This window comes from Periophthalmus magnuspinnatus, chromosome 23 (genome assembly GCF_009829125.3).
Source record: "Periophthalmus magnuspinnatus isolate fPerMag1 chromosome 23, fPerMag1.2.pri, whole genome shotgun sequence".
Lineage (NCBI taxonomy): Eukaryota > Metazoa > Chordata > Actinopteri > Gobiiformes > Gobiidae > Periophthalmus > Periophthalmus magnuspinnatus.
The window spans coordinates 6,165,628-6,184,751 of NC_047148.1; the positions used below are offsets into that span (position 1 = coordinate 6,165,628).

At 40.1% G+C, this 19,124-nt stretch overlaps 1 protein-coding gene across 1 annotated transcript in view; it reads left to right on the forward strand.

The window, feature by feature from the left end:
- The window catches only part of atxn7l1 (ataxin 7-like 1), a 39,676-nt gene extending 35,895 nt beyond the window's left edge, over positions 1-3,781 (forward strand). Inside the window, exon 13 of the mRNA XM_033989835.2 lies at positions 946-3,781. Coding sequence (XP_033845726.1) covers positions 946-963 — 18 coding nt within the window. The 3' untranslated portion in view covers positions 964-3,781. The remainder of the gene's footprint in view (positions 1-945) is intronic.
- Positions 3,782-19,124: the final 15,343 nt, after the last annotated feature.

Here is a 19,124-nt window from a genome sequence, read left to right on the forward strand (position 1 = left end):
TACTATGAATCATACCTGGACAATGATTTACACAGACATCCACAAGTATAGGTAGACATCCAGACAACATGACTGACTAAACTAAACTGCATACAGTCAGTGCATTTAAATAGTGAGAATTACCTTTATGTATTTTTTTTTTTTTTTTTAATATATATTTTCGATTTTGTTCATGTTAAAGTGTAAAGGCGTCCGTCTGCTAACCCAAATTTGGTATTTTGATAAGTAAAAGTAAATTGAAACATGTATAAATAGAAATGAAAATACAAAAAATAAATTAAGAAACAGCTCAATCTGCTAAAAGCTTTTTTTAAAAAGGAGAGTTTTCAGCTGCTTTTAAAAGAGCCCACTGAACTGGCCTCATGGATGGCCAGGGCATTCCACAGTCTGGGGGCTACAGCCAGGAAGGACCAAGCTTTATCACGAGTCTTTGGGACCATGAGAAGGCTCTGGCCGGAGGATCGCCAGAGGAGCCAGAGGAGTAAGGGTCAACAGTGTACTGGAGGGCCTGTCCTACCTGTCTAATGATAATAGTCATACTAATACATACCTACTAATTATTCAGAGTTGGACTGAAGATGCATATAGGTGGTAGATCAAGGCAAAACAGCATTGCAGTTGTTTGATAAAAAAAAAGTTGAAGACTGCAAAAAATAGCTGATTAAAAAGCACGTTTATTTTAGTTCTATTTTTAATCTAACAAGCGAGTGTATAAAGTGATATTTCTGTCTTTCATGGTTAATTTTGATCAATTCACATTTTGTGCAGTACTTCAAACCACAACTTCTATTGTCACATTTTAGCACACTTCTGTTGGGTTGCCATAACATTGTCTGAATATCAGCAGGATAATTGAAAGATAAATCACTATTTCACAGACAAAACCTGCAGCTGTTGTGATTTACCAAATACAAGTTGTTTGACATGTGCTGTCTGTGTTTCCAGGTCAAGATGCATCACTGACACAAACCTGCTTCCTGGTTTGAATGTTGGGCAGCTGCGAAGGCCACCACCAGTTGTGACCTTTGAACTCACCACTCTCTCACAAAACCAATGGGCCGCTATCCTGTTTAAAGTCTCTTTTTTACTTTATAAAAAATGAATTCGCTCACAGAGACAAACGTTCTGGGATTTTCAACCACATTAGAACTGATTGTACTTCTAGCCTGGACACCTTTTGGATACATTTCCATGGAAAACTGTTGTTCACTCAGTCAGAACTCTCTCATGTAGAAAGGGAATTTGCCTTGACTTTACACTAAGGCAGCCTCAGCACCACTGCTCAAAAACTCCAATGCAATCAGAGCATTTCTGGTTGTCTGTGTACCACTTCAACCACTTCCTGTGTCTGGTCAACAATAGAGGAAAATCCCATTTGTTTTTATGGTGTGCTGATTTGAAGGACCCTCCGACACAACTACTGTAGGACTGTGAACTGCAGCTATGCCACTTTGACTACCCCTGGTCCCTTTGCTCTTTCATTTAAAGAAAGCAGCTTTGATTGAGTTTTATCCATCTCTCTCTCTTTTCCTGTTTTTCTCTCTTTCAAATCATTCTTTTCATCTTTTTGGAAACTGCTGTTTATCTGTGTATCTCTACTGCTGTCCTTGTTTCTCTATACAAACCTATCTTTGCCTTTGTGTACCCAGCATGCCCGTGGTCAAAGTGCACTTACTCCTGTCTCCTCTATCTCTCCCTCTACCCTCTGTCTTTCTCTCTCTTACTCCCCCTCCCTCTCTGTCTCTCTCTGTCTCTCTCCCCCTCCCTTTCCCTCATTCTCTCTCTGTCACGGACTCCACAGCAGCCTCCAGCAGTGCCACACAAGGGAAGATAACGTCTTTGTTACCGATTCACTCAATTTCAATATAAGAGGAAGATTGTTGATTTATTCCCTTGAGTTATTACTGCGAAAAACACAAGCGTCTGTGCGTGTGTCAGGACTCGCATCCCAAATGGACTGATGATGATACAGTGATGGATGTCATTTTGTAAAATAATTTATCATTGATTATGTTTGTTTTTGTAACTGACCTTTGATGTTTGAGACATTTTGAGCAAAAAATATTTCTATGGCATTTTGAAGAACTGTTGAAAGTATTATGAAAGTTCATATTGTTAAAATGTGTACATAGCTGTTTCTATTTTTGTATTTATTAATAATTTACCTTTTACTAGGACAAGTTTTGCCCTAATACCATATTTTTATTTTGTCATATTAATACTTTGGTCTGGTTCCTCACAAGTACAAGAATATGGTGATATGTTAATTTCTTTAGTGGACCATTTGTAGAGTCCTTAGCAGGCATTTAGAGGTCTATAAATTAGAATGTAATTGAAAAGTCAATGCATGTCAACGGTTCAATTCAATGTGGAACAAATATCGATTCTGAGTAATAGAGAAGGATAGAGTAGAAACAACTTTACTCTGCAAAAATATTTACAGTAGTCTAAATACAGATTATGTTGCGGTTCGATTTATTGACTTGGATGAATAATATTTGATGTTCAACTTAACCATAAGTCATTGATTGTGTTGCTGTATTGATCTACTCCACTGACTGTAACAACCTGGTATCACACATATCAATCTTATAATTTTGAGAAACCAGACCCGTGTAAGGGCCCCACATTCCTGTTTACCTGTGGTTTACCCTTTATCCTTCCGCTGTTCAGAGCTATACGATTATTTTTACCTGTCCACAACTTCCAAGACACCCACATCTACTTCTATGTCTGGCCGATATGATTTTATTTGGATACATTTAACGTTACAACTTCAAGACGATTTACCCAATAATTGCATTTTATATTTTTACATGAGAGTCAGTTTTTTATCTGCCCCATTTTGTTGAAACTAATTCTAGCGTTCACATAAGACTTAATCATAAGAATTGGCTTGACAGTAGCATAAAGCTGTGAAGGCTACACCAGGTACTTGCCAACTGCTTTTCAAGTAATTTTTAGAGTGTTGAATAATGAATGAATTGTACATATTGGGTTGTGTTTTTTCCATGTTTTCAAAGTGCTTCCCATGATGACACTTTATTGGTGTGTTAAATGTATTAGATCTGTTTCTGGCCTATAGCTGGCTTCAACTGTGGATACATACAGTACATGTTTACTTGGGTACTTACGTAATTGTAAGTGTATAAATACTTACTTGTACTACATTACTGGCAATTGTGTTTTCACCAATCTTCTTAGCCTGCTGCTATATGCCATGGATTAATTATAAAAGCCAATGAATACAACTGTTAGTTTATATTTCTGTTGGTTTAGTGCCTATAATGCTATGTTTAAGGCTTACGGTCTTGGTTTTTAGTACATTTTCTGCTTTGTACTTTGTTTTTACCTATCTAAGGGTCTTATGATGGTATTTCAACATTACGTTTGATGAATAGGAACTTACAGCCTTTTGCAGCTAAATGTCTCAAAGCTGTTGTATGTTGTTGTCGCTGTAGAATTTTGTGGAGGTATTAACATTTTCTAAAACCTTCCTTTTTGCACTTTGTCATAAATGCCCTGATCTTTAATCAAGTTCTATTTATATAAATATTTGAAATATACAAATCTTTATCTATATATTTGTAAAGGTATTTCAAGCTACTACAGTAAATGAGGAAGAATATTCTTTTGACACAGCCCCTCAGAGTTGTGCTGGTGATTGCCTATGTGGTTCAAACTGTTGTCGTTCACAGCGGTTGGACCAAAATTTATTTCCCAAAACAAGTGAACATTTGCTGTAAAATATTCAGACATTTATTAAAAGATTTCAAGTTGACTTTGTGATTTTGTAATTTTTGTTTTGTTTCATTTTTAAACAACAATTTTTATTCAAGGTTTGTGCAATGTAAATAGGACGAGGAGATCAAATCTATCACAGTTTTGGCTCTGAGGACGATCAAACCTGGCAGCAAAAAGGAACAAGTCTTAAGGTATAGTCTTCAAAGAGGTTCAAGTAATACTTTGTTCATTTGAATGGTATTTTTGGATTTTCTTTCTGTGTCTTGCATTGGTGGAGATTCTATTTTTTGCCCCCTACAGACCTGTGCTGAATCTTAATCAATGCTTTAACTAAAGTCTGAACTGTTCACAAGCAAATTAATAGCTGGAGTTGGAGTAAGTAGATATCATAACACAGGTTAAAGGGACGGTATATAAGATTTTGATTTAAAATTTCATAAACATGATCTGTGTCCCCATATACAAAACATTTTCAAATAAAATATAGTTAGTACTGTTCTCAATAGTAATGCTGATTTATGCTTAATGCAAAAAACTGAACAAAATGACTAAATTATTAATGATACAATTTATTAATTCATTTTTATTTTTAAGCAATTATCCAGTCAGAAAGATAATCCAGTTGAATTAAACCTAAAATGCTCCACTCATTGGAATCCTCACTACTTAAAACCAAGCACCTGCGTGGTCTGACGATGAGAAAAAAATAAACTTGAGTGTTCTTTTTTTAAACCAATAAAAGGGCTGAGTATATGTACCTTCAACAAAGCCTGTCCTTGTGATTGCAGAGAAGCAGGGGATGTTCTAATCTAGATAGGTTTTAGTGAGCCCATATTCATTTTAATACTTGTATATTTAATGTTTGTCTGTTTTATTTCAGTCCCAATTTGTTTGTCATGGTGATATTAATGATGCCATGAACCAAAGACACCTAAAGTGGCTTACAGTATTTTGCAGTTTATTTCAAAAGAAATTGTTATTCATGTACTGAACATGAAAGCTAATATTGAAACTAGAGACTCATCTGCACAAGTATCGAACCTGAAAACATCACAGAAATAGGAAAAAGAACATAGTTTTAGTCTTTTATTTAAAATCAAGATATGTTTTTTGTTTTCAAATGATCAAATATATAGACATAAACAACTGTCAGGTAACAAACTCACAAATGCCGCATTTCTGCAACCGAAAACTAATAGAACAACAAGCCAAAGTCAAGTCAAAGTCAAGTCAAGTCAAGTCCAAAAACCCACCCTGTCACCACACGGGTAGAATATTTACACCAGGTGCTGTATTTATTCACATGTAACTATGCTGCAGCCTATTCTTTTTAAAGAGCTGCGTATAACTGTAGGAAATGGCCCCATGTCTTCTCAAATGCATTCATATTTTGTTTGAATGAAAATCTGTTTTTTTCTAGCTTTAGACACAACATCCTGTAACGACTGTGAATGTGAAGGAGGGTTAGCGTCCTTCTATCTGAATAAAATAGCTCAGCGTGCTACAAGTAAGTGTGGCACTAAAAAACACCAAAAAGGACCAATACAGGGTTTGGTTCCACCCTAATATTGAATATCTGGGACGGAGTGTTAAAAATGTTCCTCCAATAGGTTTGCAGGTGTGAGCATGATCAAAACATGTGGCCAAGAGGGGCCTCAGTCAAATGCACAACGGGCTAACTATGTCTTCTATGTAGATAGCCTGACCCTGAAAATATGTGCTCTATGTACAACTTTGAATTGAATTAACCGGTGGCGAGCACAGAAGGAAAATGTATAAACAAGTTTGAGAACAGAGGATCAGGCATCGTCAGGTATAACAAGACCCAAGTCCTCCTCCCAAGCATTTTTAAATGTATCCACAGGTGGGCTTTAAAGGCCTAGCATGATATTGTACAACTTAGAGATAAGGCCTTTGGACAGGCTGCCACAGACAGTTTGGATGAGTACACAGACACTGTGACGTCATACATTCAGTTCTGTGAGGACAGCATCATTCCATCATGCACCAGGGTGACTTTTAACAACGACAAACTTTCAGGGCAGAAGATCGTGAAGGCTACAGGCGTTGCAAGTATGCGTTTAGCAAAGAGGTGGAAAAGGCTAAAGCAAAGTACAATACATGTCTGTAGCAGCATTTCTCCATCAACGACTCTGCTTCTGTCTGGAGAGGGATTAGGCAAATCACCAACTACAGGCCCAAAGTCCCTCCTGCTGTGGACAACAAACAACTAGCAGAAAAGTTAAACAGCTTTTATGCGAGGTTTGAAGTTTCACACCCCTCCCCCTCCCCCCTCACCATCATGGACATTACCTCCAAACCCACCTCAGATCCCTCCTCCTCCCCCACTGCCCACTGCAGATGTATCACTGACTTCCTGACGGACAGGAGACAGCGCATGTGGCTGGGAAAGAATGTCTCGGACACTCGGACTATCAGCACAGGATCTCCACAGGGCTGTGTACTTTCTCCCCTGCTCTTCTCCCTGTACACCAACTGCTGCACCTCCAGCCACAACTCCGTCAAACTGGTTAAGTTTGCGGATGACACCACCCTCATTGGACTCAACTCATCATGTAGGCGATGAGTCTGCCTACAGGAGGGAGGTGGACCGGCTGGTGTCCTGGTGCAGCAGCAACAACCTGGAGCTTAACACCCAGAAGACAGTGGAGATGATCTTGGACTTCAGGAAAGTCACAGCCCCCCTGCCTCCCCTCACCCTGACGGACTCCCCCATCACCACTATGGACTCTTTCCGCTTCCTGGGCACCTACATCACCCAGGATCTCAAGTGGGAGCCCATCAGCTCCCTCATCAAGAAAGAGCAGCACAGGATGTTCCACTTGCGGCAGCTGAGGAAACGCAAGCTGCCGGTCCAGATGATGGTGCCGTTTTACACGGCCATCATTGAGTCCATCCTCACCTCCTCCATCACTGTGTGGTTCGCTGGGGCCACTGCCAGGGACAGACAGAGACTGCAGCGCATTGTGCGCTCTGCTGAGAAGGTGATTGGCTGCAGCCTTCCATCTCTACAGGACCTGTCTCCAGAACTCGGGGGCGAGCAGGCCGTATAGCAGCTGACACTTCTCACCTTGGACATGGACTATTTGAGCCACTTCCCTCCGGCGGGAGGCTACGGTCCATTGGGACGAGAACCTCTCATCATAAGAACAGTTTCTTCCCCTCTGCCGTTTGTCTCATGAACACTTCAGACTAAGAGCGTTTCAGAAGCCCCACATGATGAGCAGTAGAATAAGGCCAGTTATGATGCCCAGACTGGCGTTACCGGGGCCCCACCCTGGAGCCAGGCCTGGGGTGGGTGCTCGACAGCAAGCGCCTGGTGGCCGGGCCTTTCCCCATGGGGCCCGGCCGGGCCCAGCCCGAAGGAGCGACATGGGGCAGTCCTCCTGTGGACCCACCACCTGTGGGAGGACCTATGAGGGACGGGTGCAAAGAGATCTGGGTGGCAGTTGAAGGCGGGGTCCTCGATGACCGGCTCTTCGTACATGGAGACTGGCTCTGGGGACATGGAATGTCACCTTTGGACAGGTTAAATGACAATATTTCATCCACGGTAACGGCTTGTGTAGCAGTTTGCATATTAGACATTTGTCTAATAAGAAAATGTTGTATATGAAGATGACGAAAAAGTCAGAATTTAAAAGTTGAATCTTCTCTTTCAAATGTGCAAATGATGCCATGGTGCCATCTATCAAAATATCTTTAAAACATTTTGTTCCCTCTCTATGCCATTTCCAAAAACTTGCATCCATGATTGATGGCTTAAAGAAATGATTGTTAAGAATAGGGCTCCAGAGTGAAAAACTGGCTAGGCCAAAGTGCTTTCTAAATTGCCCTCAAACCTTCAAAGAGTGTTTGACAACTGAATTATCAAATAATGTAATGGAGAGTGAAGGTAGGGCAAAGCTCATTGAGGCCAAGGGGGACAGATTCTGTGAAAAAAGTTCCAACAGAACGCAGTCATTACATTACACTAAACATCTGGGGTGGGCCCAATAGGCAAGTAGGCAAGGCAATTTTATTTGTATAGCACAATTTGTACACAAGGTAATTCAAAGTGCTTTACAAAATAATAAAATATAAAAAAATAAAATAAAATAAAAAAACAAATATAAAAATATAAATAATCACAAATAATAATCATAAAATTAACATTAAAGGAGAAAAGTGCAAAATAAAAACCTTTCAGTCATACAGTATTTTGCAAAAGTATTTAACCCCCTAGAACTTTTTCACATATTGTCACGTCACAGCCACAAATTTAAATACATTTTCTTACCATTTTACACAAATGAGCAACACAAAATGGCACACGAGTGTGAAGTGGAAGGAAATATTTGACAAGATTTCCAAATATTTTACAAATAAAAAATTTAAAAGTGCAGCATGCAAAAGTATTCAGCTCCCTTTTTCTTGAATGCAACCAATTGCTTTAAAAAGTTGCCTGAAGATTTTGGAAAGATTGAATTTTGACCTAATGACTAAAAAGAGTCCACCTGTGTGTAATCGTGTCTCAGTATAAATGCAGCTGTGCTGAGAAGGCCACAGAAGTTTGTTAAGAAAGTGTTGGGGAGCAAACCACAAAAGGAAGTCAAAGGAGCACACCAAACAGGTCAGAGAGAAAGCTGTGGTGAAGTTTGGATCTAAAAAAGATTTCCCAAGCATTGAACATCACAAGGAGCACTGTTCAATCCATCATCCAGAAATGGAAAGAGTATGGCACAACTGCAAACCTACCCAGACATGGCCGTCCACCAAAACTTACAAAACATACAAGAAGAGCACTCATCAGAGATGCAGCTAGGAGGTCCATGGTGACTCTGGAAGAGCCGCAGAGATCCACAGCTCAGGTGCAGGAATCTGTTCACAGGACAACTATTAGTTGTGCACTACACAAATCTGGACTTTATGGGAGAGTAGCAAGAAGAAAGCCATTGTTGAAAACCACCGTCTTGTTTACAGTTCGCCTGAAGTCATTTGGAGGACACAGCAAACATGTGGCAGAAGGTGCTCTGGTCTGATGAGACCAAAATCAAACTTTTTGGCTTAAAAGCAAAACGCTAAGTGCAGAGAAAAACTTTTCTCTGCACTTTTCTCTTCTTACTTTTGCATGCTGCTCTTTTCAGTTTTGTATTTATTTATTTATTTATTTTTATCTGGAAATGATGTATAATTTTCTTTCTACTTCACACTTATGTACCATTTTGTGTTATTTATGCACATAATGAAAATTTAAAAAATATTTTAATTTGTGACTTGACAAAATTTGAAAAGGTTCTAGGGGGATGAATACTTTTGCAAGCTACTCTATACACAGCTGAACAGAAGAGATCTGAGCCTGGATTTAAACATTGTAAAGTCGAGGCCTGTCTCACGTCTTCATAAAGACTGTTCCAGGTTTTAGCTGCATAAAACTGACCATGTTTAGTCCTGACTCTGGGCACCAGCAGGAGGCCAGTCCCTGAACTCAGAGTAATATGTAGATGTACTTTGGTGCCAGGCCACAGCGAGATTTGTACACAAACAGAGCTGCTTTAAAGTCTATTCTTTGAGCTACAGGAAGCCAGTGAAGAGACCTCACCATGGGACCTATGTGCTTGTACTTGCTAGTTATAGTCAGGACCCGAGCAGCAGCATTCTGGATGTGCTGCAGCTGTGTTAACGCTCGTTTAGAGAGGCCAGTGAGCAGGCTGGTACAGTAGTCTAACCTGCTGAAGACAAATGCATGGATAAGTCTCTCTAAGTCTGGTTTTGACAGTATACCATTGATTTTTGCAATGTTTTTAGATGGTTAAAAACTGTAGATGTTAAAGTTCAAGTCTGAGTCCATTATTACCCTTAGGTTTTTAGCCTGATTTGAAGGTTTGAGAGAGAGAGAGAGAGACTGAAGGTGACTGCTAACACTTTCTCTGTGTTTCTGTGGGCCAGGACTTCAACTTGAGAAAGTTGTTTTGCATCCACACACTGATCTGTTGGATGCAGTGGCAGAGTGAATCCACTGGTCCATATTCACCTGCTGCCAGTGAGACATAGATCATAGAGTGTCATCTGCATCAATAATAAAAACAAAAATTAACCAAAGCAAGGCCCCCACAGAGTTTAGATTTTTGGAGATGGATCTTGCTTAGCCATGGCTGTTTGCCTTGACAAACATAGGAAGTTATAAGTGAGAACTGTTGGAAAAAAGCATGAGAAATAAAAATGGGCACTGTTGGAAAATATATAAGAATTTCGATAAGATTACCATTTTAACAGAGTTTTCACAGCCCACTAGGGACATTGACAAGGGTGACCATTGAGACATCATCAGCTACCTGGCCTGGTTCAGTAGAACAGCAGCATTTCCTTTAAACAGGTTGTTATGCTTTTTGATGAAAATAACCCCGAGATATAAAAGCATGTCATATCTGACCTTAAAGTTTAAATTGGAAAGATCCAAGATCCATGCTTTGTTATTGATCAGAAATAGCTCATTCTTGTTGATATTTAATTTGTAAACTGAAAGAGTGCCAAAATGAGTGAGCAGCGCTAGACTGCTAGGAATAGATTCATTTGGATTCGACACATAGAGCAGAAGGTCGCTGGTGTAAAGAGAGATCCTGTGCTCGTCGTCTAATGTTAAACTAGGACTGGCTGTTTTTAGCAAAGTGTCGTAACGCAGGCGGATTGGACCAAGAGATGCAGGACTCGGGGAAAGGTTTACAGTGTTTATTTACAATAAGTGATAAATTGAAGAATGATGAAGGTAGATCTGGCGATGAGCGGTGGGCGAGGTGCAGGCCAGGGTCCCGGGGCGGAACGTAGAGTGGGAAGGAGACGATGGTGCGGGCAGTACAGGAACAGGGAGCAGAGTGCGCGCCAGGGTCCGGGGTCGTGGAGTGCAGGGACGGAGACAAGGCGAGCAGAGCCAGAACGAGGAGCAGGGTGCGAGGCAGGATCCAGTGACGTGGAGTACAAAGGCAAGACAAGACAGACTGTACCAGGGCTGGGTAGCAGGGTTGAAGCAGAGCCAGGAGCGAGGGAGCTGGGACGGTCCAGGGAGCAAGATGTTGACACGCGGACAATCTGGCACCGAGTGTCTGCTCCTGGCTACTCTTATCCCGCGGCAGGTGGCGTTGATTGCGCTGATGAGTTCCAGGTGCGCGCGGGAGGAGCCAGGAGCTCTGCCCAGCTCTGACTCAGGCAGGTGAGGGAGGGGAAGGAGCAAGATAGGAGGCATAACAGGGAGCAGGAAAAACATGGATCATGACACAAAGCCAGTTTGTTCTTTGGATATAATGGTCGGGAGGATATTTTCCAGTCTGAGAGTTTGCCAGGACCTTGGCATCTGTATTACAAAGAGATATGGGTCTGTATGAATAACAGTTTGTCACGTCTTTTCCTTTCTTAGCTATGAGTTTAATACAGGCCTCTAAAAAGAACTATGGTTGATGACCCAGGATTTTGGTTGATTACAGGACTTTGAGAAAACAGAGAATAGTAAAGGTGGAAATAGATTTGAAATTTTTTTTGAAAAATTCTGACAGAAACCCGTCTGGGCTAGAACATTTGTTTGACTACATTGTACTTATAGCTTTAATTATTTCCAATTCAGAAATGGGGTCTTCCAGTCTTTTTATAAAATCTGCTGAGAGTGTGGGAACGTCAGTTTTGTCAAGAAAAGTATGAATTGATTTGAATTTGAATCTGAACTGAATTCCGAAGTATACAGTTGAGGATAGAACTCTTTGAAGACCGTGTTGATTTCTGAGGGATCTGTGGTGATCTGACCAGTGCCCATTTGGATTTTTGAAATAGCCTGTTTGGATCTGAAACCCCTAAGTTGATTAGCTAACAATTTGTCTGACTTATCTCCATACATATAAAACCTGGTTTTAATTTTCAGGAGCAGTTGTTCAACCCAGTAGGTAGTGAGCAGGTCGAATCTAGCTTTTAATTCAACTTGTTGTTTATATAGGTCAGGACTTTTATTTTGACAGTATTGTTTGTCTATTTCACCTATTCAGTGCAAAAGGTCAATTTGAATTGTGTTTCATCCTGTCTGTGTAAGCAATGATCTGACCACGCAAGTAAGCTTTCAAAGTATCCCAAAGAGTGAGGTAGAAAATATCTGGATTAGTATTGGTGTCTATGAAAAAGGTTATTTCCTTCTCAATAGTCTCTCTCTACAAACTTGGCATCTGATAATAAAGTTGAATTAAAGTACCAATGCCTGCGTACAAGAAAAAAGGCCAGGTAGCAGTACTGAAAGAGTAACAGGTGACAGGCGTGATCAGATATAAACAATTAGTTGGTACTCACAGGAATGAAAAAATTATATCTAAAAGGAAATAGTCAGTCTTAAAGTATGAATGGTGCACTTGAGAGGAAAAAGAAAATTCTTTGTCATTTGGGTACAAGAATCGCCAAACATCACAAACACCAAAATCCATAAGAAAATCATTAATAAGACAGGCTGACCTATTCACCGTGCTGGGACTACCCGAGGACCTGTCCAGAACTAACCAACAGCTAAGGTCGCCACCAAAGATGAAATTATATGTATTAAAATCTGGTAGTGACAAAAACAAATGTTTGAAAAAGTCGGCGTCATCTACATTCGGAGCATACACAATAACTAAGGCAGCCAATGTATTATATAATTTGCCTGAGAGAATTACATATCGACCATTATTCTCTGATAATACTTAATGTGGTTCACAAGGAATATCCTGAGAAATGAGAATCAAAGCAAAGTGACCAGCACGTCCTCCCAAAGATAAGATAGCACCATTGTTTGCGGTGACAGGTGCCCACCTCGTACCCCTCCCAAAACAGACAGCTGCTATTAAAAAAAACAAGCTCCATAACAGGGCCGGCCCTAGCTTTCAGGGGGCCCTCAGTTGAATTTGTCTGTGCGGCCCCCGGCAGTGGATGTATCCTGGCTAGGATAATGGTGATTCACATTTGACATTATGACTATGCTCTCATCATCTTCACTAATTGTAATTCTATTTCTATGACCAACATCAAACAGAAAACATCCAAAATGTCACAACTACTATAGTCACAAGAACAGTAGACAAACATATAAGGGGGATCAAGAATTCTAGACAAGTTTCAGGTGGATTTCAAAGTGTTCCAGTTGGCGACAGTAGGCTTACATTTACATTATAAAGTGTTCTAGCACCGGTGTCAACACATAGATGCCCTCACCTTTGCCCGGCTCAAAAACAAATGTATGCTGGAGCAGATATTTTGCTACTATAGATATAAAACAAATGTAATCGTTTGAAATCGATATTTGGGGTGCTGTAAACACACAAGTTTCCAATAAAACTTGATATATTATTTTCAATATAAATGTATGGGCTCTCTCCGGGTGGGTGGTGAGTCTCTGCCCCAAGTGGAGGAGTTCAAGTATCTCGGGGTCTTGTTCACGAGTGAGGGAAGGATAGAGTGGGAGATTGACAGGCGGATCGGTGCAGCGTCTGCAGTGATGCGGTCGCTGTATCGGTCCGTTGTGGTAAAGAAGGAGCTGAGCCGGAAGGCGAAGCTCTCGATTTACCGGTCAATCTACGTTCCTACCCTCACCTATGGTCATGAGCTCTGGGTAATGACCGAAAGGACAAGATCGCAGATACAAGCGGCTGAAATGGGCTTCCTCCGCAGAGTGGCCGGGCGCACCCTTAGGGATAGGGTGAGGAGCTCGGTCACACGGGAGGAGCTCGGAGTAGAGCCGCTGCTCCTACACGTTGAGAGGAACCAGCTGAGGTGGCTCGGGCATCTGCTCAGGATGCCTCCTGGACGCCTCCCTAGGGAGGTGTTCTGGGCATGTCCCACCGGGAGGAGGCCCCAGGGAAGACCCAGGACACGCTGGAGGGACTATGTCTCTCTCTGACAGCGTTTACAGTGATTTACCCGGCCTTACATCACAGAACATAAGTCCAGGGAAAGTCTCATTTCTCCATCTAAGTGTGACCGAGCTGTCAGGAGGCATGATCATGGATGTGTCCCTCCTCCACACTGCCGATCCACTTGTTGACACCGCCGTGAAGAAAGTCACTAGGACGACTCCTCTCAGTAGATTCCGCCAAGCCAAGAATATGTACATTCTGGCATCTGCTAAGATCCTCCAGGTCAATAACTTTAGCTTTTAGTTTCATGTTATCATCCCGGAGAGAGGAGCTGGCCAGATGGTATTGACCTATATCTATATCAAATTAAATCCCATCGTCTAAAGAAATGTACTTATTATCCTTGTGGTGTTGAGATCAAGTATTGTTTTTTTTTCTTTTCCTACTATTGCAACTACAGCGGCCAAAGGACTAATAAACAAGAGATGTGGCTGTCTATCTGTGCCAGTGGCCTCTCTTCCCTCCACCATTCATTCACACACATCTATATTTGTACTAAGAGGATGAGGTATACCTGAATGCATGATGATAGCACTGGTCAGCTGGAATTAAACCATCAACCTTTTAATTATAAGAGAACTATAAAGGGGCCCCGTGTATCATTTCTGGAGTAGGATATGCCAACCTGTCTTCATGGGGATGCCAGTGCAGCCAAAACACTGTGAACTGTATCATTATGAACAGATACAGCTAATGCATCGCTGTAGAACATTTCATGCAAGGTTACAACCAGAGCTGTCTCCTGACACTATTGGGGCCCTAGGCAAGGCGAGGTCTGGGGGCCCCCTCTCAGGAAATGTAAAATTTTTGATAATTTAAAAGTGCTTATTTTATACTTTGATAGTACATACAGTATATTATATTATGAAAACATTGCTTTTCATAACAGCTGTGACTTTTCCAATCCTGTCCATGTCCATTGAGGCCCTCTGCAGCTTGGGACCCTCTGTAGCTTGGGGCCCTAGGGAATTGCCTGGTTTACCTACTCTATTGTGGCACCCTGGCTACAATTTCCCAATGGAGATAAGCAGGTGGCCTACCACAAAAAAAGTTACATAATGCACCCTGGCTTTTTGGGGCAGCCTGAAAAGTTTTAGGAACCCCTGCATACAAAGCCCACGGCTGATGGTACCTGGTCAGGGGTTATGACAGCAAAGAGACTATAGAATGTGAACTGTAAACTTAATAACTTGATTATTGGTGCATGGATCCCACTGGCCTAACCATAAATATTACTGTAAATAGGCAGGTCACAAAAAAATAAAAATAATAATAAAAATAATAATAATAATACAAATAAATAATTTAAATGTGATATAATGCTGAAGTAAATATAGATGATATACAATAATACTGAATCCAAATCATAAAGTAGAATTGTTCACAAACATATTCTAAATGTACAATATTGTTAAAAACATGAGTTGCAATTAATAAATAGCAGAATGCAACACTTCAGTAATAAGTTTGTATCATAATGAATCATAGAAGTTCATAATTCAACCTTCTAAAGCTCAAATCTCATTATATTGTTAAAAAAAAAAGTTCACTAGTGTAGAAAGAAAATGTACCTACAGTAAATATTGAACCCCAAAAATGATTGTTCCATCTATCATGTATTAAACAATAAGTCTATACATTGTTCATCACGATGTTCCACTGAAAGCTTAACCACAGAAAGTGTTTTAACTATGAGACAAACTGCATGCTGATACACCTGACATATACATATAGACATCATATTATGTCGAAAAACAGTAGTGTGCTTACATGTGCAGATGGCTTTAGCAGCCGTTACTGCTCTCCAGATGAATCTCCACATCCAATTAGATTTATCTGCACATGACATCCAGCAGACTCTTCCACTGCTGTCTATTCCTCATGGCTTCATCTTAGATTTTCTATTTTAATGGTCTAAAAATGACTAAGAAACACATGTCCAGCAACACTGACATCTTGTGGTCATTTACTTCTAACACTACCCAAATCTACTCACTAAAATGTTAGATGGATAACATTGCATCCTGTTGTTGAAATGATGTAATTTACTGTTCATTTATTCAGCTTCACCCACTGTGAGGAGTAATTACAACACACATTTGTCTTCTGAAACTATATTTGCATTAGCCCCTGACTTCAGGCATTTTTGATATGAGGCTGATTAGCAGTTTACAAGTCAGCTAAATACTCTAGACATCAACTAATATATGCAAGAAAGGCAGGGGTGGAAAGTAACTAATTATAAATGCTAACGTTACTTCAGCTGAATAGATGTTTTAAGTACTTGTACTTTCTGAGTAGATGTTTAAACATGTACTTGTAACTATAGATGAGTTACTGAGTATAGTCGAAGTTTCAATCGTCCCAAAAACCAGCTGTCTCACCTCCCTCTCTCCTCCTCTCTATACTTACAACTATACAACAGCTTGCCCTCAGTGGCCAAAGCTCAGAAAATATTGTGATTGTGGATTAAAACAACTTCAGAATTGTCTAAACAACATATCTAAAATGTTTCTAAAGTTGAGTAAAAAAGTAACTAGTAACTATACTGCTTGGAATCATACTTTTCATGTATACTTTGTACTTTTATTCAAGTCTGACAGTAGTAGTTACTTGTAAATGAGCAATGTAGCACTGTAACTGTACTTTTATTTCAGGACACATTTTCAGTTATATTTTCAACTCTGAAGAAAGTAACTTATTCACACTCAAAACTTGGTCATACACCAGCATCTATAGACACTGGAGGTCCGAGGACACAACAGAGGATTGATGAAACTGCCAAACTTTGGAATGTTGAATGAACACCACTGAGTCACTGCTGCCCCTGTTCCCAATGACTTTCCTACAGTCATACTCACATATTGCCAGTGTCATGTGTCTTGCCCAAGGACACACTGACACACCAGGACAGGTTCAAACCACCAACTCTCAAGTCCTGTTATAATACAACCTAATAATTACAATCATTACACATCTGCACCATCACCACCACCACCAACAACAACCAATTGCTTGTTCATCACTCTCTACCACTCAAGATGTAATCAATTAAGAATCTCTACCAAACTTATCTATCTCCAAGAAGACAAGCAAATGATGCAACCAAACATTACAAGTTACACTGAAAGCTGGCTAAACTATGTTGCCACTATACAGAAATATCAGTCAAATTGGTGAATAGTGCCCTAATTGTTCAAATCTGATGTTTGCGCAGGGGTAGGGAGGTAAACACTCCATGAATTTGACAAGAAAATCATTATTTTTCAGCATTCACAATTGGAGATCAGGTAAAACAATGTTTCAGATTGACACAAAGAAGTAACCTATTTTTTTCAATTACCCAATCCTTTTTTTTTTAAATGAAATGGCACATAATAGATCTATATAACTTTGAAAAACCTTATACCTTACTTGGATAAATAAATTATTCTTTCACAATGTGTCGAAATGTGTCACTAGGTGGTATGATAAATGCAGCGTGCATGTAATTGTGAAGATAAAAGGTCTTGGTCACATCCATGAATACCCGTAGGTTCTCCCCCCATTGCAAACAGCATTCTTATGATAATGGCATAATGCTGGTGCTTTAGTTAATTGTGCATAGCCGATAGTGGTGGGCACCTTTTGTTGGGAGCTCTCGTGCGCCTAAAGGAAAGGGCTGGCAGGGATTAAATTCCATGCACAACTTCTAGTCTGCCAAAAAAAAGTGTTTCATTCAGTTTGCATTAAGTCTGTTAAGTGTTTGTCTCCACTTATCTGCCTCAAATAGGGTGAATCTGCACACATTTTTTGACCATTTCTGGCACTTGATTGTGTAAAACTCAAGTTCTTACTTGTTCTTACTTTTATAATTTGCGTGAGAACGAACAATAACCAGGCTATAGCCGAAGTAATAAACTCATACATTTCATATTGTTTGCAGTCTACAATGCGATAGATCTGACTACAGTAAGCTCCGGCTTTTAGTTTACAATTATAAAGAATATTACAATAGGTTTTAAGTAATGTTGTAAGAGTCCACTTTTACAAGGATTCTGACGTAAATGCTTTCGGGCACGAAGATTCTTCACCAAGATGGAAAAAAAAAACATTTTAATTTACAACAAATGATATATGCAAATTCGACTTCAATTTAAATCAGGTGCAATAGTAAATCTTGGAGCAGCTGTGTCCAATGGGCTGATAAGGTCTTAGTAATAACCCGATACCGCCGCTCATTTTGTTACTGGTGAGTATTTAGCCTGATTTTTTTTTTCCCTGAAAAAATGACCATACTTGTATTACTTTTCAACAAACTGGTATTGTTTTCACTAGTAGTGTTGACTATCAAACAGCCAAATAGATGAAAAGTTGTATTCTGTACATATACTGTAACTTTTAGCTAAAGCTAGCACGGCTGCCAAGACGGTCTGTCCACAGGTGCACGCTCTGTACGCACAGTCTCTGTGCGTCTCTTATAGGATTTTAGCTAAATTCTCAGGCTGTTTCATTTACAAATCACATTTGGTAACATGCGATTTCCCCATTATCACAGAGTTAGGTTTTTGAATTGGTTCTCAATTAGTTTCTTTATTAAAGAACAGCGCGTTTCACGCGTTTGGAAAAATGACCTGTGCCAATAGCTGCCATGGCTCATAGCAGTTTAGCTAACTTCACGCTCATTTCCCCCCAAATCCTCACTAGTTTGTGACTTTACGCAGCCAAAATGTTAGCGAATCGTATTATTTATGTAGCCTACTTTCTTCAACTAAGATTATCCATGGGTCTCGCTACCTCTTTTTCTACCCAGATGCTCTGGATTATGGTCATTCTGTGCCATAGTTTATATATGATAACTTTTTCATAACTTTTGGGTTAATTTTTTAGGCTTATTTGCTGATGTCGGAGCAGGTTGTTTTGTATTGGATTTAGGATGTTATATTTAACCAATAAAACACTGGTCACAATGCGCCCTTGTCGCGTTTTGTGTATTCGCTTAATTTTCTTGTCGTCTGTGGTTGTTTTTAGTTGTCTAATTGGTTTGGCAAGACGATGGCTGGATGGATCCATTTGCTTATACGAGTGGTTTAGAATAATACTCCGTTACTGTAGTATTTCCTTCTGTAGGCTACCCCTTTTACCCATATATTATTTGCGCCTCACTTTGTCATTAGATTTGGGTTGTATTTGCTAATCATTGACCGTATGTATAACATAAATGTTTCATTTTTAAGGGCTCTATATTACAACATGTCACTGACATGGATTGGATGGCACCACAATTTTAAGATGTATTTCACTGTTAGATATACTTTTGGCATTCACTGTTCCATAATTGCTCTCTCTGTGCATCAACATCTCTTTAGTTTGAGCGGTCGATGCTGTCCAGGCCTGTTCCATTATGCGTCGTGGACACTTGAGTCCCGTGTACCTCAAGCGTGTGCGTTTTGGTGGCTAAATCCACGCGACTGGCGTGGCTAT